The 23,434-nt window shown below is 43.3% G+C and overlaps 1 protein-coding gene across 1 annotated transcript in view; it reads left to right on the top strand.

The window, feature by feature from the left end:
- Window positions 1–7,221, top strand: part of LOC147977817 (uncharacterized) — a 131,840-nt gene extending 124,619 nt beyond the window's left edge. Inside the window, exons 7-8 of the mRNA XM_087514547.1 lie at window positions 6,883–6,984; window positions 7,084–7,221. Coding sequence (XP_087370673.1) covers window positions 6,883–6,984; window positions 7,084–7,221 — 240 coding nt within the window. The remainder of the gene's footprint in view (window positions 1–6,882; window positions 6,985–7,083) is intronic.
- The last annotated feature ends 16,213 nt before the right edge of the window (window positions 7,222–23,434 follow it).

Here is a 23,434-nt window from a genome sequence, read left to right as displayed (position 1 = left end):
GAGGGGGGAGAAACATCATAAGATCCAACTATAATAGCAAAGCTCGCGATACATCAAGATTGTGCCACCTCAAGAACACGAGAGAGAGAGAGAGATCAAACATGTAGCTACTGGTACATACCCTCATCCCCGAGGGAGAACTACTCCCTCCTCATCATGGAGAGCACCAGGATGATGAAGATAGCCACCGGAGAGGGATTCCCCCTCCGGCAGAGTGCCGGAACAGGTCTAGATTGGTTTTCGGTGGCTACGGAGGCTTCTGGCGGCGGAACTCCCGATCTATTCTGCTCCCCGATAGTTTTAGGGTATATGGATATATATATATATAGGCGGAAGAAATACATCAGGGGGCCACGAGGGGCTGATACGTCTCCAACGTATCTATAATTTTTTATTGCTCCATGCTATATTATCTACTGTTTTGGACATTATTGGGCTTTATTATCCACTTTTATATTATTTTTGGGACTAACCTATTAACCGGAGGCCCAGCCCAGAATTGCTGTTTTTTGCCTATTTTAGGGTTTCGAAGAAAAGGAATATCAAACGGAGTCCAAACGGAATGAAACCTTCGGGAACGTGATTTTCTCAACGAACATGACCCAGGAGACTTGGACCCTGCGTCAAGACACAAAAGAGGAGGCCACGAGGTAGGGGGGGCGCCTGCCTCCCCTAGGCGCGCCCTCCACCCTCGTGGGCCCCCTGTTGCTCCACCGGCGTACTCCTTCCTCCTATATATACGTACGTACCCCCAAACGATCAGATACGGAGCCAAATACCTAATTCCACCACCGCAACTTTCTGTATCCACGAGATCCCATCTTGGGGCCTATTCCGGAGCTCCGCCGGAGGGGGCATCGATCACGGAGGGCTTCTACATCAACACCATAGCCCTCCGATGAAGTGTGAGTAGTTTACTTCAGACCTACGGGTACATGGTTAGTAGCTAGATGGCTGCTTCTCTCTTTTTGGATCTCAATACAAATCTCTCCCCCTCTCTTGTGGAGATCTATTCTGTGTAATCTTCTTTTTGCGGTGTGTTTGTTGAGACCGATGAATTGTGGGTTTATGATCAAGTCTATCTATGAATAATATTTGAACCTTCTCTGAATCTTTAATGTATGATTGGTTATCTTTGCAAGTCTCTTTGAATTATCAGTTTGGTTTGGCCTACTAGATTGATCTTTCTTGCAATGGGAGAAGTGCTTAGCTTTGGGTTCAATCTTGCGGTGTCCTTTCCCAGTGACAGTAGGGGCAGCAAGGCACGTATTGTATTGTTTCCATCAAGGATAACAAGATGGGGTTTTCATCATATTGCATGAGTTTATCCCTCTACATCATGTCATCTTGCTTAAGGCGTTACTCTGTTTTCATTAACTTAATACTCTAGATGCATGTTGGATAGCGGTCGATGAGTGGAGTAATAGTAGTAGATGCAGGCAGGAGTCGGTCTACTTGTCTTGGACGTGATGCCTATATACATGATCATACCTAGATATTCTCATAACTATGCTCAATTCTGTCAATTTCTCAACAGTAATTTGTTCACCCACCGTAAAATACTTATGCTCTCGAGAGAAGCCACTAGTGAAACCTATGGCCCCCGAGTCTATCTTCATCATATTAATCTACCAATACCTAGTTATTTCCTTTTGCTTTTACTTTCCTTTTATTTTACTTTGCATCTTTATCATAAAAGTACCAAAAATATTATCTTATCATATCTATCAGATCTCACTCTCGTAAGTGGCCAAGTAGGGATTGACAACCCCTATTTGCGTTGGTTGCGAGGATTTATTTGTTTTGTGCAGGTACGAGGGACTCGTGCGTAGCCTCCTACTGGATTAATACCTTGGTTCTAAAAAACTGAGGAAAATACTTACGCTACTTTGCTGCATCATCTCTTCCTCTTCGAGGAAAACCAACGCAGTGCTCAAGAGGTAGCAGGGGCCCATGAGAGTGGAGGGCGCGCCCAGGGGGGTGGGCGCACCCCCTGCCTCGTGCTCTCCTCATTAATCCCCTGACGTGCACTCCAAGTCTCCTGTATTGCTTTCTTTCCAAAAATATCTTTTCCGAAGGTTTCATTCTGTTTGGACTCTGTTTGATATTCCTTTTCTGCGAAACACTGACACAAGGGAAAAACTGAAACTGGCACTGGGCTCTGGGTTAATAGGTTAGTCCCAAAAATCATATAAAATAGCATATAAATGCATATAAAACATCCAAGGTTGATAATATAATAGCATGGAACAATCAAAAATTATAGATACGTTGGAGACGTATCATCGAGAGGTTAAATTTAGTTGATGAAGAAAACAATTTAGTTGAAGGAAAAAATAAAAAAATTTAAGGAGGAGAAGATGATATTGGAGTTGCATGTTGCGGATGTCGTCGATGATCACAAGATCAAGATGGATGCAATGCGGTTGAAGATTAGAAAGACTAGAAAATATGCCATTCATACCGACGCTTGGTATGATTATGCCGTTGGATCAATTTTTACCTTGGTTGTGATTATGATCGCATTTGTTGTTGCATTGAAAGGTTTTACATAGTTTCAATGTATGGTCTAACTAGATGCTCTGGAGGGCTATATATGTTGTTCAATGAGAACTATGTATGTACTTTGTTTTTAATGTGATGATGAACTTGTATTAATTTGGTCACTTATCTATTCATGAGAGCTATATGTACTAAATTAATGATGTGGCTTTGAATGGTCCATTTTGAATGTACTAAATTGATGATGTGGCTTCGAAAGAGATTGTCCGTTTTGTACAAGAAGTGCATCCAGTTTTTGCCATAACCCTCTCTACTTTCTTGCACATGCTATGTGGGTGAAATGATGATACCATGCCAACTTTCAACCTTTTGAGAGTTCATTTGAAATGCTTTTAATTTCAGGGTTTTATAGCTCAAAATAATTAGTAAATGCATGAAAAATAACAAATGAAGTCAGAAGAGTTGAAAATTGATGATGTGGCTTTGAATGGTGCATTTTGAACACAGAAAAACTATGGAGTTCAAACAAGTCAAAAACATGAAATCCCTTTGTAACAGACGAGTTTCCGTATGAAACCCTCATACTTCGAAAGGGATTGTCTGTTTTGTACACGAAGTGCATCAAGTTTTTGCCGTAATCCTCTCTACTTTATTGCACATGCTATGCGGGTGAAATGATGATACCATGCCAACTCTCAACCTTTTCAGAGTTCATTTGACATGGTTTTTAATTTCAGAGTCTTATAACTCAAAATAATCAGTAAATGCATGAAAAATAACAAAGGAAGTCAGAAAGGGTTGAAAATTGATGATGTGGCTTTGAATGGTGCATTTTGAACATAGAAAAAGTCTGGTGTTCAAATAAGTTCAAAAAAATGAAATCCCTTTGTAACACACGAGTTTCCGTATGAAACCCTCATACTTCGAAAGAGATTGTCCGTTTTGTACACGAAGTGCATCCAGTTTTTGCCGTAACCCTCTCTACTTTCTTGCACATACTATGTGGATGAAATGATGATACCATGCAAACAGAAAATTAACTATTTTTTTATGAAACTCTAATAGCAAAAGGAATGAACTAAAATGATTTTATAAACCTCTAGTATTTTTAAACTAAAATTATATAAAATGCATGCCACTGAAATTATCAAAGTATTTTCTGTTCAAAACATGGAAAGCAGAAAGAAACAAAATAAACTTTAATAAATAAGTAGAAACAAAACAAAATAAAATAAACTCTAATAAAATAAATAAGTAGAAACAAAATAAAACAAATTAAAATTTAATACAATAAATAAGTAGAAATAAAATAAAATAAAATAAAATGAACTTTTATAAAATAAAGAAGTAGAAACAAAATAAACTTTATAAAATTAAAATAAATAAAAATAGCAACAATAAGTTTTTTGTTGTAAGTAGAAACAAAATAAAATAAATAAAGCAACAAAAAAATAAAAAAAAGTGCCAACTACTGGGCCACCATGCCTGAATAGGACTAGAAATCCTACCATGGGCCAGAATTCAAGACCACAGAAGGCCCAGTAGGCCTATCAGCCATCTCAGTGACAATTAAGCCTGTAAGCCTGCAATCGAGAGGAGCTCGAGAGGGGTGCGGCAGTGGGGCTTAAAAACCACTACGCACCCCTCTCAACTAGCAAGGTGGGACTAAAGTTATGGCCATGGGAAGCACGAGGCCTATGGTACCGGTTGGTGCCACCAACCGGAACCAAAGGCCGCCGCTTCCCGCCCTTTGGGCTGCCGAAAACTAACCTTTGGTCATGGTTGGTGGTACCAACCACCAACCGGCACTAAAGGGTGCATTAGTCCCGGTTTGTGCTATGAACCAGAACCAATGCTCTGGGTATATAAGCATGCCTTGTGAAAATTTTCACTTCTCATCTCGCAGTTCCGCCCCGAAGACGCCGACGACATCAACACCGCCATGCTGCCGCGCACCCCCGTCCGCCGTCTCTGTCGTCGCCGCCGCCGTTACCCCGGCCTCGCCGCACCCTGCCCCGACCTCGATGCGCCTTGCCCCGACCTCGTCGTCGCCAAGCCCTGCCCCGACCTTGCCGCGCGCTGCCTGGCCCGACCTCGCCGTCGCGCACGCCGAGCGCCCTGCCCCGACCTCGCCGCCGCTCGCCTGCACTGTGAGCGCCTCACCATGCCGTTCCCCCTCCTCTCCCCATTCTCCCCTGCGCCCCAACGCCGCCGCGCGCCCGCCCCAACGCCGCCGCTCGCCCCAACGCCGACGACAAAGCAGGCTCCCTGTTCACATATATATTTATTTTTTTTGTTCATATTGTAGTAGTAGTAGATGATGATGATGATGTTGTATGTATGTTCATATGCAAAAGTTAGGATTTTTTTTCTGTTCATAGATTTTTTGATGATATTATTGTAGAATATGCAAATGTTTGTATATTCACATGCAAAGAATATGTCATTTTTTATAAAAAAATTATGATTTTTTTCTGTTGTAATTTTGTTCATAGAATTTTTATTTTGTTCATAGAATTTTTATTGTTTTTTCTGTTGTAATTTTGTTCATAAAGTTTTAGGATGAAAAAGAAGAAGAATAAGAAGAAATAAAAAGGGAGGAGGAGAAGTTTTGTTTAGTTTTAGGATTATTTTAGTTTATGTTTAGTTTAGGAATAGGGAAAAGAAAAAAGAGAAGAAGAGGAGAAATAAATAAGAATAGGAAAAAAGGAAAAAAAAAGAGGAGAAGCAGAAAGGAATAGAGGAGAAGAAGAAAAAAATAGAACTCTTCTATTTTTTTTCTTCTTCTCCTCTATTCCTTTCTTCTTCTCCTCTTTTTTTCTTCTTATTTTTCTTCTTCTTCCTTTTCTTATTTTCTATCGGGTATGTCGTTATCGATATACCCCCTCCCCAATAACTTCGACATGAGGGGGGGAGGGGGAGGGGGGAGGGGTCGCCGAGGGTTCGAGGGGCGAGGGTCGGGAACTAGCTAGGGTAGATGGTCGAGGGTCACCCAGGGGTGGAGGGTCGCCGAGGGTTCGAGGGTCGAGGGGTCGTCGTATGTCGTCGTTGTCGATATACCCCCTCTCGACCGTGATAACTTATACCACGGGAGCACCTCCCACCCCCCCCCCCCCGGCCCTCTCGCTCGACCGAAACTCTCAAGGACACCCAAACCCTAGAAAAAACGATGTTGGTCTCCTACCCCCTCCCGCCGTGCCCCTACCCGACAAACTCTCTCGAGGCCACCCAAATTTACCAAGTTAAAATGAGTGTTGTCGTCGAGGCCACCCCATATCGTTGAAGCGTTGTCGAGGCCACCCGCTCAAGGTGTCCAGCGATATCGTCGCTAATGATTCAAGGATGGTGCCCAGTTATAACAATCTTGAAGATTACCTGCTCGCCGATGTACATTATGAATTCTTGGAGGTGGACGAACACATATACGAGTACGGGAAGCCTCTCGTCAAATATGAAAGGTCTCTAACAACGACGATGCGAAGATTCCATGATTGGTACATGAAAACCTGCAGAGAGTCTGGGGGGACGAATACTTTGACGCTGAGAGTTAAAGAGGAGCATGACCTTGTTGGAACCGATCCGTTGAATGTTCCATTTGAGGAGTTCTGCCAGTTTTTCAATCAGAAGGCCCTCGATAAATTAACAGTCACTTGCTACTGTCTGTAAGTACTACTTTTGTCATTAAGTCTCTATATATAGGTCAGCTCTTTCATTGCATGTATTTATAATTATCCTCACTATATTATGCAGATTGAAGATCGCCGAATTAAGAAAAGACAAATCGGTGATATTGGGTTCATTAACACAAATATCATAGATGCATATTCGGTTGAATTTCAGAAAAAAGATACCAAGGCCAACTTGCTACGATCGTTGGTATTAAATCAAAACAAAGCTATAATACTCTTCCTTACAAATTCAAGTCAGTGTTACTTTCTTGTGCATATTCGGTTTCCCTTATTACTCGAGGTTATAGTAATGTAATTGATGAGTTATGCATGCGTGCGCAGGTTCCAATATATTCTCCTAGAGATTAAGCTCGAGCAGGGACTAGTAACCGTCTTAGACTCGAGACGAAAAGATCCCAAGGACTATGCGGACATGACTCAAATTCTCGAGAAGTTAAATCGATCATTATCGCACCATATCGGCAACTTTGTTCACTTCCTGATATCAAGTAATTGTTTTCTTTGTCTGGCAGGGTTTGAAATTTTTTTACCTCAAAAGCTCCGGGACTGCCGAAGAAGCTCGAATATAAACACCCGAAAGTAAGTACTACTAGCATGTTCCGCGCATCTCCTAGTGATTCAAGTGCTAGTTTCATCAATACTATTTAGCATGCTTGCTTATCAGTTTGATTGGCCTCTATTTCTTGTAAAGTGGTTGTGGCAGGAAGCCGGAAATAATTACTGTGGATACTACGTTTGCGAGTCCATCCGCCACACGACCTGTGAGCGGGGCTACACTAAAAAACAATATGAAGTGCGTAAGCAATAATATTCAGAATTTTACTTTATTACCATCTTTTGTGTTGAGTTTCATTCATTCATATATATGTATTGACCACCTTCTTCAAATTAGATGTTTCGGATGCGGGATGAACTCCTAGCACCAGATCGCATGCGAGGAATTCAAGAGGAATTGGCGGCATTCTTTCTTGATCACGTGATCGATAAAGACGGAGAATACTATGTGGACCCTGTGTTCATATATAATTAGAGGATTATATTGTAAGAGATCTTATATTGTATATATGTAGCCAGTAGCGTCGAATAGATATGCGAAAACATGTTGTTCGACCAATCTCTCGGAGAAGGAGAGGTCGATATCACATCTCTCTGTATGCATATGTTCATGACGATCTTCTGTTTCCTTCATTTTCCTTACTAGCTAGCGTGTCGAGTGCTCTCTATACGTATAGTACGTAGCGTCGACCAAGTATGGAGATACGAGAGGACACTTCTCTCTATTAATTAATTAGCTACCTAACACAATATATGAAACACCTTAATTAACCATACAAAACCCCCAAATCCCTCCCCTTCAGAAAAAAAACAAAAACCCTAGCCCCTGAACAGTTGACGCGTGGATGCCTATTGGTCCTGGTTGGTGCCACCAACCGGGACCAAAGGGCCTCCTGCCTGGGCTTGCCGCATCGGCCACGTGGAGACCCATTTGTCTGGGTTCGTGTAAGAACCGGGACTAAAGGCCGAGGGCTTTAGTACCGACCCTTTAGTCCCGGTTCGGGAACCGGGACAAATGGCCCTTACGAACCGGGACAAATGGCCTTTTTTCTACTAGTGAGTGCTTGTACCCTCCTACAGTCGGGCACCTCGGCGGTAGGGTTGCACAGACTAGCGCCGGCCTGTTTGGCGGTAGGGCTGCAATGCGTTGATGTGGATAAGTTGCGTACCGCTGGGGGCCTTGGCGGTAGGCTGGTATACCCTACCACCATCGACTTGACGGTAGAAAAAGGGTCAAATCCTAAAAAAATGAACCAGGGTCAGGTCTGGCTTAACTTTCAAGAAAGGGTCAAAACACCAAAATTGGTCGTCCCTGCACGGCGCTTGGCCACCTCTCAAATACCCGCGTCCGCATATTTCTCCCTCATATGGAAACCCCCAAATCCATGCAATTCATGTGACGTGAAAATAGCACAACGTAGATTAACATATACATAACATTGATTGGATTGGACACCAGTGGCGGAGCTTGACAAGAATCTATGGGGGGGCCAGACCAGTGGTGAAGAGCCGAAGACGACGGTCATAGGCGTGCCCTTGTTCCCCATCCTCGGCCCAGTAGTGTTCGCCAGCCGTGCATGGATCAGGGCGAGTTTCTAGCTGGCGTCAGCGTCAAGGGAGTGCGGGCAGCCGGCAGGGTGGCTGGTTGCCTGGTTCGTGGACAGAGGCGAGTAGACGTGCGCGAGCATGGCTGGGAAATAGAGGGCAAGCAGCTGAACCTGAAATGTGTGCGTGTGTGATGAAAGCAAAGATGGGCTTGTGCGTGCTGCATGCATGCCGATGAGCATTTCCCAAAGCTGCAGGGGGTGGCCACGGAGTAGACCGGCATGTGGAAATCACGTAGACTATTACCAGGTAAAAAATGAATCTCATTTGGGCTGGGGGGGGGGGGGGGGGGGGGGCACGGCCCCGATAGTGAGTTCAACATAGAAACAGACATAGATTGTTCAATAGCAAAATATGATCTAGAACTAGATACTAGTAGATACATGTAGAAATCACCACTTCCTCGTCGGGTCGTTCCCTTGGCGCGTCTGGAGCAGCGGTAGTACTCGTCGGCGTTGCTGTCCATGACCGGAGGTGTGTCGTCGTTGTCAGTGGTGGTGTCGTCATCGAACGAGGATGTGGATGCAAGAGGAGTCCAGCCATATGTCGGGTGTCGCAAGACTACTCCTTGGCGCGGCGTGCAACATTCTCCGTGTTCGACACCCTCTACCGGGAAAGCCTCTTAGACTCCTCGATGCCGAGCCGCAATGCCTTGACATTTTTGCAGTTGTGGCGAACATCTATCTCCACCAAGGTGAAGGACCGGCGGATGATGTCGCGAAGGAGGTCATCCTTTGAGGAGGAGGGCAACATGACAGGCTTTAGGGTTTAGGGCAGCTTTGCCTCACGCGGCCAGCTGCCCCGTGCCTCCGATTCGGGAGCCACAGGCTCAGCGGTGCGAGCACAAGCACCCAACGCTGATGTGCCAGATGAGGGGTCGGAGGTGACATCCGCGGAGCACGACAGGCTGATGTGGTCACACGCGGAGCTTGATCTTGCCTGCCAGGCCACATGGGCGGGTGTGGAGCTCGAGCTCGAGCTGCTATCCATCTGCGGTTGGCGGAGGGCAATGCAAATGGCGATCTCCTTGTTATGTGAGGTGGAGTTGAATTCCTCCATGGGGAGTCGAAGGGGTTGAACTTGTTGCTAGAGTCGGCTATGGTGGCGCAGGGAGGGGAGCAGACGAATTGGGGTGTGAGCGTAGCGGTCAACAGTGGTCTAGGATTTGGTCGTGGTGATGAAGTGGGGTGTATGTGAGGTTGGACTGAGCCAATGACGGAGCCAGAAATTTTTTTATCAGTAGGGCCGAATGCTAATAAAACTGATGGGGGAGGGCCAAGCCATTGGAAAACAGGCTTTTAAGAGCAAATAATCACTTATTTTTACACTGTAAACGGGCAAATTGGCACTACATCTTTGATGTTCCTGGCCCCTTTTGTCTCCGCCACTGGACTTAGCTGATCTAGACTGTTCCGACATGGCAGACACATTGAGTCCGCTTATATCCACCCAACATATGGGTTAGGTTTGGGAAGCCTAGATATGTGAGGGGTCTTATTGGGCGATCAGACGGTGACCAGATTGTGTGCCTAAAAACATTTAGAGAGGGTTTGAGGGGTCTATATATGTTGTAATACATGAGCGACACAAGTAGTAGTAGGCAGTAGAAAAGTGCGTGAGATTCATGACACTGATACACTTCATCATCATTCAACTAAAAGCAAGCAATGGGTTTGTTGGTCTAGTTTAGGACACGCGAAACGCATCTGCAGTTGAAAAACAGGAGACCCCATCAAGAAGTCACAAAACCAAAGCGTAGTTGCTATACTAAGACTCTGTTCGGTAAAAATTCGCTTCCGAAATCTGCGGAGCGGCTAAATGGCAACTCCATAGTTTTAAACTACAGCTTCACTAACTTTGCTCCGGGAGTTGTGAAGCGGAGCGATTCCGAACAGCCTCTAAATATAAATACGGGTATAAAATAGAGAGAGGAATGGGAAGGTGGTGGGCCCATTCCAATAGGTAGAGGCGGGGTGGCAGGAGGATGGACGGACGGGGCACGCCCTTATCGGGGATGGACGGCCAGATGTCTCCTTGGGGCGTCGGAGCGCTTTCTTTGCGCCCAAGGCGCGGGCACGATCGTTGGTTGCATTAATGACCAGTGTAACCCTCCTCCGTCAGGGTTGGGCGCCCCTCACTCGCAAACGGCGTCTCGCTCTACGCAAATGCCACCGCCGCCTCTTTCTTTCCGCGCAAGCCGGACGGCGCGGGTCTCAGCTGCCCGGACCATTAATCACAGTACTCCGTCAGGCACTAAACGGAACGGAAAAGAGCGACGGCAAGGCCCAAGGAATCCTCTGGAAGCTCCTCTCGCTTCCCCTCCGGCGCCGCCCGCCATCTATATAAGCAGGGCCTTGGCAACCGCATCCCTCCCATCCCATCCCCACCGTCAAGCCCCAGAGCTTCTCCCCTTCCTTCCTCCCCCGCCCCGGCCCCCGATATATAGAGAGAGAGGAGATCGAGGAGAGAGAGAAGCGAAGCCCATGACGCCCCCGAGCCCTCCCCGCGCGATCCCCGACGCCCGCTCCACCCGCCCCGACGCGCCGGCCAGGCGCGGGACCCCCGGGTTCGACTCCATCGACGCCGTCAAGGAGCGCCCGGCGCCGCGCAAGGTCCAGGTCGTGCTGCGCGAGGGCCGCGGCAGCGACCAGGAGCCGGTCGAGCTGCCCGCGCGCGGCATCTCCCCACCCGTCAACAGCTTCGGCGTCCTGCCCGACGACGACGCCGGCGACTCCACCGCGACCAAGTAGGCTCGAGATGACGCCCGGCGACGGCGAGGCCGCTGCTCTCCACCGCCAATTATTATTTTACTTCTAGATTACTACTAGAATGATATGCATCTCAATAATACTAATAGTACAACTTTTTTTCTTTGAAAAGGAGGTTATCTCAGTAGTAGTACAAAGTAGTAGTACAACTAAATGATGCATCTTATAATTACTCATGGGTACACTACAAATCATCCGAACTGCAGAGTAATAAAACATTAATAATGTACTTCTACCATATTGATAGGGATGCAAATTGATGGGTGTTAGAGTGCCCTCTGACCCTAGCTAGTTCAAATAAATGCGCTAACAATTCTAGGACAGAGGTTTTTTGGGATTTCTAGTTCATTTGATTTTTAGTTCTACCATATTGATAGGGATGTAAATAATGCACTAACAAGTCTTCTTTCCTGCGATCTACGTATGCTATTGTCTTTACTCGTGTTTATCTTGTTTGGGATGTGTGCAGTATAACTATGCAAATATTGGGTGTAAACTTTTTCCACCCTTGTTGCTTTGGTTTTATAAGATATAACCTAATCTAAAAAATATATATGCCCACGAACCACTCATGGCTCGAGTGCAACATCCGCACACTTTTCCTCCAAAGGTGGTAGTGGGTCGCGCGATGGACTCGGAGGCTGGCGGCACTCGGGCGGTGGTGGGGCTCTAGTGGCTTAGAGTGCATGAGGGCGGTGTATTGGGGTTGCGGTGGTGGCATCAGGCAGTTGCACAGGGTGCAGGTGCAAGATACAACCCGTGCAGGCAGCGGCGGCTTGGCATGTGCGGCGGTGGCCTTCCCGGCATCGTTTGTGTCGAGCCGCTGAGGAGCTACTATTTAGGGAGGTTGTGGTGGTCTTATTCATGCAGCGCACTACACCAAAACATTAATATAGGGTCACGAAAAATGCCGGGAAAATACACTTCAAAGGGAAAGTAAACTCTCAGGAAAAAACACTCAAAATGGCAAGTAAACTGTCGGGAAATAATTTTTCGCAACTGTAAGATATGCCCCACGAATGTATGACGGTGAATATATTTCCCAATAGTTACATATCTCCCAGCAATTGAAATGCCAGGGAGCCCCGTATTTCTCGGCAGTTAGGTATTTTCCGAGAAGGTAGAATTATGTGCTAGTAAATGCAATTGCCGACAGTTACAACCATTCCTGGCAGATAGCCTGCCTCAATATTTATTTACCCAATTGTTTGCACTTATCCTAGTAGCATGCAAATAATTAGGACCATCACATGTATTAAAAATGGACATTTTTTTTTGTTCCGAATATGGTAGAAGCTAGTCCGACAAGTCCAGCACACCCGCATAAAAAGCAACTGCCAAGCTTGCAAAATTTTGGACTTCGAGAGGAACTAATCTCGTTCGCTTGTGATATCCAATCAGGAATAATGTTGCTCATTTATGACAAAGCCAACTTCTCATTGTTTTGTCACATCTTTTTAGTTTCTACCATTAAGCTGATGAAATAAATTCATGTACAATTACAATCTTTGCATGTCATATTAATTTGGAAGTTAAAGGGATAAGGTGAAAACAATAACTAAACTACAACTCAGGGTGGTTGCTCCAAGTACAAGATTTGAGAGCTACTGCCATACTAAAGTGACACCACCTCTCTACAACACAAGGTAAGCTATGTATCCCTGATTGCACATCTATCACATTGGCTACCTTCTAGTTGTCAAATAATGCTATTAATTTGTGTGATATATTATCATATCAATTAACTAAAGAAAAGTTGCACATGCAGGATTATCTGCGATCTTGTTCATATTATCAATGGACCTTGTCGGGGCTCAGAACACACGTGTCAACACAATAACCATGTCGGGGCACAAATCTAGAGTTCATGATTTGAGAACTAATCCATACCTAAAAAACATGATTACAACACTTCTGGTAATACAATAAAAAAATATGATCTACTAAACCATGTGGAATGAAGCCAGATGCCTCTCCCTTTATATCATGTTGACTTGGGATTAAGTGTAAAGAGGATCCGTGTCTACATATCTTGCCCATTGCATCTCACACTTCCATAACAAGAGGATGAGAGGTAAAGTTTGAAGAACGTAGCTACATAATGCTGCCTAAAAGTTCTGGTTGCTTATCTATCAGTGCACTTGTGACGATAACATTTTTTGACTATTGAGCTTGAAGCATCCAATGTAGTCATATGTAGACTAGTGGTAAAGGAGGTGATCAAAACTTATTACCTCCCCAGCTTGCTTGTGGTCAGCTTTGTTACCCTGACCATGGACTTAGAATCCACTTCAAGCCATAGAACATACTAATCACACAATTTCAAAACTACAGCACATAATGTCTACATTTGTACAATTGAGTGTAACTGCAAAATTCAATACCATAATAGTACCCATTACTAGATTATTAAGGGCTGAATGGTAGAAACAACAAAGATATCTCATAGTTGGTTGAGAAGTAGAGGAGGCAGTGTTGCTCGTGCAATAAAGCATACGACGTAGGCGACTTTGATCAGGCGAGGAAGTGGAGCTGAGGCTACATTGCTTGGGGGTGAGGACATAGACGAGGCACTACCAGGGAGACGACATGGTCCATGTTTCTCTGCTTGGCGTAGAGGACAAAGAGGATGCACATTGCTCGAAGGAGAGGAGGACCAGTTACATAACCTAACAAACAAATAAAAGGACCAAATCAATTATATGATCATAAATCAAATATTGTAAGCAACAAGGATCCTCGGATGATCACATTGACATCCTGGAGCTATATGTACAAGAGCGTGAGCAGGCACATCACATCGTTCTTGCTTGCATCACATCTAAACGATTTATATCTACTAATAAAGGACAATGCGTTTCTTTGGATTTTTTTTGGTTCGTCCAGCTGATTTATATATGGATAGTTACATTTGAGCCACTAGTTGTGTCACACCCATTTGTTTGCCCCTAAATAAAAAAAACCTCATTTTTGTCCAAGCTCGTCTGCTCCTCTTATCCTTTTGCGCTTTGACCGTAACTTTGAAAACTTCATAACGAATTGATACTAACTCCGGAGAATGAAAATAAGATATCAAAATGTTCAGAAAAACAACACATATATGTGCATGTCCTTTGCATTCGTGACAAAAGTGTTAGAAAGTCTACATCTCAATTTGGGCTCATATGATCTCAATATGAACAGTAAAATACATAAAAGCGATAAAATTTCAAAAAATTCTGAATTATTTTTGTGGCAAACATTAACGAATGGTATGAGCTCTTATAAAGTTTCAAGAGGGAATGACATTCGTGGAAGTCGTGGTAAAAAAAAATCAGCACTGCAAAATACTTTTGTATTGGAGCATAAATTATGTTTTTTGACATGATTTAAACGAATGCCATTCCCTGATGAAACTTTGCAATCATTCAAAACATTTGTCAATTTTTTGCCAACAAAAAAAATTCAAATTCTTTTGAATTTTTTTGGATTTTACTATTCATGCTGACATCGTATGAGCTCAAACCGAGACGGAGACTTTGTTTTTGCCCAGCCGTTTTAGGATCCTGATCACACATCACACATCACACATTGTGCTGAATGAGGCCATCAGAACATGCCACTTCGATTTGCCACATTGTGCGAAAATGAGTATATATCCCTAAAAAAAGGCTGTTGAGTAGTAACAATAATGGTAAGCCGTGTGTCATCTACCCCAGTTCTTCGACCTACTCCAATAAAAAAAGAAAAGAAAATAAAGGGGAAAAAAATCTTCGACCCAGCCGCCGAAATCGATGTCGCCGGTGTGGACCTGAGCTCCATGGCCGCCGTGGAGCCTCCTCTCCCACGACCTTCCCCTCCTAGTGCCCTCCTCTCGGCGCAGACCTCCGACAACTGCCGCACCCCCACCCCACCCCAAGCTCACCGCGGTCTCCTCGACCTCAACTTGCCGCTCCCCGCCGGCGCCGCCGACTCCCGCATCCCGGCCTACTTCGACCCGGACCGCCTGCCATACCCTCGACAACCACCTTCCTCAGCAGGCAGCAGAACGCCAAGTGCTGGCTTCCCTTCTCCACCCCGCCGCCCCCCGCGTCCGCCGTGGCAAGCTCATCACGGACTGGAGCGAGGCTGATGCCGTCTTCCTTCGTTCGTGCGCGCCCTTCTTCGCCGCGGAGATGGAGCTCCGATGCCGCCGGCGGCCGCGACCACATCTTCGTGTACGACGCTCTCCTCGTCGAACGCTTCTTCGACATACTTCACCTCCGCGAATTTGTATGCCCAGCCCTCCCCATCCCGTCTACTTCCCAAACCCGCGCACCATCTGTTCGACGACATGCCCATACGGATTATTTGCTTCTCTGTTCCTCTGCAGGTGCACGAGTGCTACGATGAAATACGACATCGATCCTGACGAGGCCAGGATATCCGAGCTCACCAGTCTTTCCACAGCACTCTCCTGGCCATTTCGCCAGGCCCCTCGAGAGTGTCTTGTCCATCTTCCCCCGGTCGCCGAGGCCCGAGGACAAGGTCATATCGATTACCGAGGTTTTTAGTGCAGGGATTTTAGGATGATGATCAGTACTTGAGAACGGTAGTTGATTGTTCAGAGCAGTTTTCCCCACGTGAAATGAAATATGCAGCAGAATTAAATGTTGTGTGTGACATGCATCAGGGGCCGTCCTTGCAATTTTTATGTGCTACCCCAATTGAAATCTTCCTCCCCTCGTTTTCATTGTTTTTTCCAGTATTACTAAACTACACGGTCATGTTTGTGAAAATCCTTTGCACATATGAACATCTTTCGTTATGGCAAGACATGACTATTAATTTTTTTGGGATGCAGCTACATCGGCGTGTGAACATTTATAGAGAATGGCTTGGAAATTGCAAGTAGATGCCTAGATGGTTACACTGACCATAGCTCCTTTGGGAGTGAGATGTGGTGATAAAATCTACAGATGCTTACAAATCTGTAACAATAAGACCCAGGCGCATGTCCATCATTCGATTCTCATACAGATTAAATTATGAGCATATTGAGACACATATGTTGATCTTGCAATATATAACTTCTCTTCGTGTCATATTGCCATTTCTCTTACAGATCCACATCTGATGTTGCTGGCGAGGGTGCAAACCAGTCTGTGCATTAGAGGTTTGGTATGGGGTTCTATCCCTGTTAGCTGATCTACTCGTTGTTCCTTTGCCTCTGCTCTCATGAGTTCTTCCCCACCCCCTTGATGCTTTGTCTCTCCATATGTTTGAGCTGATCTTATTTCAAAATTTATCGTGGTAGTGTGTCTGGTTTACAGTTTATAATTTTCTGTGTTATCTACCAAGTGTGTGCTATGATAATTAAGTTTACTAAGACAAATGGTGTTGTGTAAGCCCAGGCACATTTTTCTCTTCATAATTCAGTGATCAACTAATTATCTTAGTATAGGGTGAATCTGGATGCTACCCCAAGGAACAAAGCTCGTAGCCCATTTTTGGGTTATTCATATCCTCGCAAGTATTTTTTTGGAGAAGTCATTGCAAAATTTCAGTGGCATCATATTCTAAGTAATCTAATCACTGTTTGAAATCCCATCTCTTTGTTGCGCATATGCGTAGTCATGCCGATTTATTGCGCATTGCATCAGGCGAGAGGTTTTCCGACCAAGGGATTTTGCCCTGTCTTGTCGATTTGTTTGGAAATTTTGTATGTTCAAACTTCAATGCAGACGTGTGTGCGAATATTATATGGTCTTCACCGGATTCATTTAGGTTTTCAATAATGCATTGATGCTATGTTGAGATTACTCTGTCACAGCTTTCTACTACCTTGATATTTCTCTATTTTTGTGTTTTAAGTTCCCAAATGCCTAGATAGTTAATGCAGCTACCATTTATTTTGTTTTTCTGATGATGTGTTTGATCCACAAGCATCATTAGGTTAAGCTTAGGTGCATTTATGTTTTGTGAAGATTGTGTGGTACTATTTCGATCATATTTCTGGTTTATCAACTATATTATGATTTCTTGCAGACACATGGTCCTGCTAGGCAAGCTTTAGCCGAAACAAGCATGTTTGTGATAATGATTGTTCTTCAGAAGATTTTGTTAAGAGCTTTCTTTGAATCAGTTATTGCAGCAATTCTATGTATTTTTATTTATAGTAAAACCTATCAAGCCTCATGTCACCGAAAGTGAATGATGGTTTTTATTCCGATATGTGAATGATTATTGATTCTTGCAAGTCCGCAACTCACTGATAGGCGTCATATAGCTTTGCAGTGGTCTGGTGCGTTTGGAGCTTCCTCCACCCCATCCGTTCTGCAAATGCCCTTCATCTTCTATGTCCCCAGTTCAGTCCCTTGGTCCGATTCCACGGAGCTTTTCCCTGTAATCTGCATCTTTAAGGGAACACTGCCCAACACAATAAGTTGTAATTGTTCTGTCCATTGTTTTTTTCATATTATATGGTCTTCACCGGATTCATTTAGGTTTTCAATAATGCATTGATGCTATGTTGAGATCACTCTGTCACAGTTTTCTACTATCTTGATATTTCTCTGTTTTTGTGTTTTAAGTTCCCAAATGCCTAGATAGTTAATGAAGCTACCATTTTTGTTGTTGTTCTGATGATATGTTTGATCGACTAACATCATTAGGTTAAGCTTAGGTGTATTTATGTTTTGTGAAGTTAGTGTGGTACTATTTCGATCATATTTCTGGTTTGTCAACTACTCCCTCCGTTCCTCAATATATGATGTTTTGGTAGTCATATATTTAGGAATGGAGGGAGTATATTATGATTTCTTGCAGACATATGGTCCTGCTAGGTAAGCTTAGCCGAAATAAGCATGTTTGCCATAATGATAGTTCTTCAGAAGTTTTTGTTAAGAATTTCCTTTGAACCAGTTATTGCAGCAATTCTATGTATTTTTCATTTATTTGAAAACCTATCACGCTTCATGTCACGAAAAGTGAATGATGGTTTTTATTCTGATATGTGAATGAATATTGATTCTTGCAAGTCCGCAACTCACTTGATAGGTATCATATAACTTTGCAGTGGTCTGGTGCCTTTAGAGCTTCCTCCACCCCATCCGTTCTGCATACACCCTTCATTTCCTATGTCCCCGGTTCAGTCCCTTGGTCCGACTCCACGGAGCTTTTGCCCTGGAGCATCTTTAAGGGAACACTGCCCAAGACAACAAGTGGTAATTGTTTGTCCATTGCTTTTCATATTGTGTATTTTACATGGTCATCACACTCTTTGTCTTCAACCAGGAATTCTATACAGGCCACATACTTGCTGCCAAGTAGAATGGTTGGGTGATGCCCACCCCAGATAGCTGTTGGGTGATGCTCACCCCAGATAGCTGTTTGATGTCGACAAGAACAACGCTAGGCAATCGTTGCCGTTGCCTCTGATTGATTCAATTACAACCCCTGGATGTTTGGTCCTCCAGATCCCCTTCCGAGATAGAGCTAACAAAAAAGAACCAATGTTGTAAATCTTTTGAGGGCCTAGAAAGCTTCCTCCTAACAACCAACCGTTGAGGCCTTATCCAAGCATTGTCACCACAATAAAATGTTTCCAACATAGGCATGCTAAGAAATTAAATGCGAGGCCAAATCAGATTCTTGCACCAATCCCATGCCTTTATAATTTCAAAAGAACACCATTCTACATGAAATGTTTATTGTTCTTCTACATATTGCTATATCTAGAAGGTTTTTAGCTAAAAGCAGAGCCAGAGTTTAGATACTCTTCGCATCTTAAGATATATCTATAAGTTAGATAATGGATGTTTAGATTGCTGAATTTAAACAAAGGTTTAAAAAATTGTGGGGCCTCGGTTTAGTTTGTAATGTATCCACTTAAGGTATTATATTATCATGTGTATATGTTGGATAATGGATGTTTAGATTGCTAAATTTGAACTAGGTTTTAAAACATCATGGTGCCTCGGCTTAGTTTGTAACGCATCAACTTAAGGTATTATATTAGCATGTGTAATTCTTAAGTGCAACCAGATATCAGCTTTGTTTCATGTCATCGACGACATGGACTCTAAATAGCTTATAGCAGTTCTGAGTATTATTTGTCAGTGGTTTAATTTAAGTAATGCAACTGCATCTTTTATTCAGCTATCATACTACACTTCATGTGGTACTTTTTGTGTTTTTCCGTCTGGATCTTGTGACCCAGTTCTAGAACTCTATGGACGAAGGTAATGTTAAGTACTTGCTTCTTTTAGATGCTTTATTAGTTAGAGCCCAGCAATAGCTGATTTTATAGAACGACTACACACCAGAGCAGGAAATTGCAGTCAGGAAGGATAACACATGGGCCTTTGAGGACTAAAGGACTAAAGGTGTGAATTGTGGATTTGCCTGGATGGATTATTTCAGCCTGCAGTTATTTATTTTACCAGGTTGGATTTATGTTTGTGCCTATCAAGAATATAAACCTATAGAAGATAATTTATTATGAGTTGCAGCCCCCTTTTCTCATTCAGCTTCATCGACACCCCTTACTCTTGTTGGAAGAAATTTAAAACTGAATGCCAGCCTCATTTATGTTATATTCGGGCGATGAATCCCTTCACTATAGAAATTCCTCAAGCAAAGTTCATGTAGCTATTGCCTCATAAACTTTTCATGTGATTGCCTTCTTTTTAGTTCTTCTCTGTTTTTCTCACCATTTGTAGATTTGTAGGGTACTTAACCAAAAGTGTCCTGCTACTGTTGGTGGTGGTACCTTTAGCCTTTCATAGATGAGGTAAGCATCTTATATTGATGCCCTAATTAGTAACTGGCGCTTGGATAGGTGCTCTTTCATGGTAAACCATGGTAGATCTGAATTCTTGAGTACCATATGATGCATCTTCTGGTTCTTCTAGAGATATATAAATGTTGGTACCTTATAAAATTAATGATCTACATACTGGTATGCAACTATCGGGCATAATCATGAATTCTTCAAAGAATTATCCAAAGTAAAAAAAAGCGCTAGGCTTTGATTGCGTGTTTTGCACTGACTTGCACTTTTCTGGCTAGAGTGCAGCGACTTGCACCTTTTTTCTTTCCTTTTAAAAAAACCCGCAGGTATGCGCACATTAAGCGCTAGGCATTTAACTGTCGCCTAGATGCGTGCTTAGGCGCGCCTTTTTTAACCATAGTTTTATCTCACTTGTGAAGTAAAAAATTATCTCCAAGTCATCCTTATTACATAGGAACCTTTCATTATAGTATGTCCTTGCTCGTTCTATCTTCTTTTTCATCAGCCTTTTTATGCCACAACCAATTTGTACTTTTATTGGTGTGGCAGTGGAGCTGGCTACCTAACACGATGTTAGTAAGCTAATAAATTCCTGCTCTATTTGGGTCCTTGCGCCAGGGGTGCAACGGGTCTAGTATGGGGAAATCACACAGGATCTTGTTAAGGACTTCATGGAGTTGATTGGAGATGGGATGGTTTGTGAAATGACAGTTTCTAGTAGCGCCAAAGAAGTTTATGTACCGGACAGTTGTGGGCCTGTTCATGATCAGGTTGGTCGATACACCACTCTAGAAGAAAGATCTAATATTGAACTGGACTTTCCCCTCTGTACTTATGCTCCGGCTCCAGTTAACGATCCGCAGAGGCTGATGTGTCAGATACTATCGATTTATTGTCTCTTGTGCACCAAAAGTTTTGAGTCAGATGCCGAGAAGCCGTCTTTACCAGGTCCATAGGATTGATGCAGTGTTTGGCCAACAATTACCATTCATCGATACTCCATCTGAAGACAGGGTTAGCGCTAGCTTCTTCGAGCCAATCTGCTGGAAGTGCCCTCAGCCCTGCCCGTGAGGCATTAACCAATGTAGCTTTACTTGCCTCTACTAAAGATTCTCAGTCTCAGCTCTCTGGCGGCCCTGGAGGTCAGCACCTTTGCTTGTGTTGCCATCCTTCTTTCCTTTTCTCATTGATTCATTATGCAATCTTAGTATTGTTGATTCTTACATTTTTGTTTAAACTAGGTCTCACCTTCTATGTCTATCCCTCCAACGCCACCATCTGTGGTGAAACCTCCCGAACCTAGGTATATCCCTAGTACACATAGTCGACCCAGTAGCTTCTTTATGCTCTGCCTTGGCTCCACCACTTGTGTCCCTGCAGTTAATATGTCTGTGCTTTTCCACAGTAAAAGCAAAGAGCTTCAGGATCGTTCTGTCAAAAAGAATCTGTTCCAGGAAGACCTTCCTCTGCCTGATTCTACTCAGGTATTGTACAATCTGCCTACCACATCTTCGCTTGAGGATGCTTGACAAATGCTTGAACCACCTGGCAAGACCACAACGGATAGGATGTAGAGTTTTGGTTTCTCTCTTAGTTGAACATGCCGTACGTCGATGCAGTAGACCACAGTGTGTTTCTCTGCCAGTTTATGAATAGACTTTGTACAGTCTTCTCTAGACGCCGAACACCATCACAGAAAGCTCTGAGTGGTGCAGAATCCAAGAAAAGAAAACCCGGATCTACTGACTCCCCATGCTTATGAGTTATGACTAGATGCACTTTCTTCCTTCACACCCTCACTCTGGTTGTGCCGCACCAAATCTGAAGACCAACCTAATTGAGCTCATATTTGTGTAGCAACCTGGTGTTTTTGTTTGCTATGTGATATCTCTGTGTGATCCACGTTGTTGTGCCATGAGCTGCAACTGCTCTTCGCAAGATAATGTGGCCTATGCCCCCTGCTCTTCTGGTTCTATCGACATGTGTTATCCATATGACCTTAGCTATTGTCCTGTAAATTACGTTACCTCCTCATCAAGACTGTATCACGCGTGTGATTCTTTTGTTGATCATGCATTCGCCACTTCCATGCTGCTAGCAATTTTTACATACCTTATGTTCCATGCTAGTATCAGTAGGTTATGCACTGATGCAGTTCCATCTGCAACTCTCTTACTCTGGGATAGAATCAAGTATCTGTAATCTATGGACCTGATGGTATTTTGATCTGTTTTTTTTTGTTATGTCTTACAACTCCTGTGTTTAACGTTTGTTTGATTTCCCCTTGTTTCTTTCTATTTTATTTTTTGATGTCAGCTTTTTAGGGTTTTCCCTTTTTACCTTATGTGTGTCTGGTAGTAAGACGATGTGTTTCACACCACTGGTTGTGTCTATTTGCACGGAGAACCAGTTTTAAGCTATGTCTCCAGCGAAAGACTATATATATATATATATATATATATATATATATATGTATACGTAGGTAGTCCCTCCGTTCCAAAATAAGTGTTGTGATTTTAGTTAAGATACTTTGCATTTGAACAGACAACTGCCTACTTACTATATTATGTAATACATTGGTTGATGATGTACATGCCCAAACGTTTGCCTTTGATTTCCTTTGTATTTCAAAAGGTTTACCCCCTCCCGCTCTGTCTATGAACTAGTTTGCTGTCAGTTGGCTGCTTTTCCTGTTCTTTAATCTAGTGTGATGGTGATTCTTTCTAATGTTGCTTACCATGACTGTAGACGAGGGTATCATGGCCGAGAAGCTTGCAGGACTCAGCAGCCCTCTACAAGATTTGGGGTAAACAAAGAATAAACATTGCCTCCTATCTTGTCTACAGATTTGGTTTAGCCAGATTACTTCATCTCAAGAAAACAATAGTAGTAGCAAGATCAACTTTACACCGTGCAATTAAGATGCAAGTAGCAGATTGAATTCTGAAACGCCTAAACAAATGGTGATGATAACCATCTTAATTTGTAGCTTTAGACCAAAGAATGTTTTCTATCTAATGATTCAGTTAAACCTCATTTCTTTTTGCAGTAACTACTATATATGGGGTATATAAACAGGTCATCTGGAAGTGCATGCTTAACCTGCTCTCTAACCTCTAGGCCATCTCCGTCTATTGTTGCTAACTGGATTGAGCTGGATCCAAAAGCAGATCTCGCACGTTCTTAAAGCATGACCATGCTTGGCGATATATAGATGATAAATATACACAAAATATGTTGATAGATAAATATTGTATTAATGCATCACAATGATAAATATACACCCAGCCTTTATATATGTTGATAGATAAATGACGTAGTCCACAATGATACCTCTCTTGCTGAACTCCTTTTTAATCGAGAAAATAAAGAAAAAAGGAGTATGTAATTGTTGTAGAACAAAAATGTGACTGATTACAAGACCACCACCATCACCAAAAATCCTATATCCACGGACCCCTCTTTTGAACTAACCTGCCCCCCATGTGCAGCAAAGTTCCCACCATCAAACACTCCTCTATCTAGTGAGTTGTGCTGAGAACACATGGCAACTTGATTTGCAG

The sequence above is a fragment of the Triticum urartu genome, chromosome 3A (assembly GCF_056163025.1).
Source record: "Triticum urartu cultivar PI428250 chromosome 3A, HENAU_Tu73, whole genome shotgun sequence".
NCBI classification, from domain to species: Eukaryota; Viridiplantae; Streptophyta; class Magnoliopsida; order Poales; family Poaceae; genus Triticum; species Triticum urartu.
The sequence above is the reverse complement of the archived record's forward strand: the minus strand, read 5'-3'. Positions and strand labels throughout refer to the sequence as shown.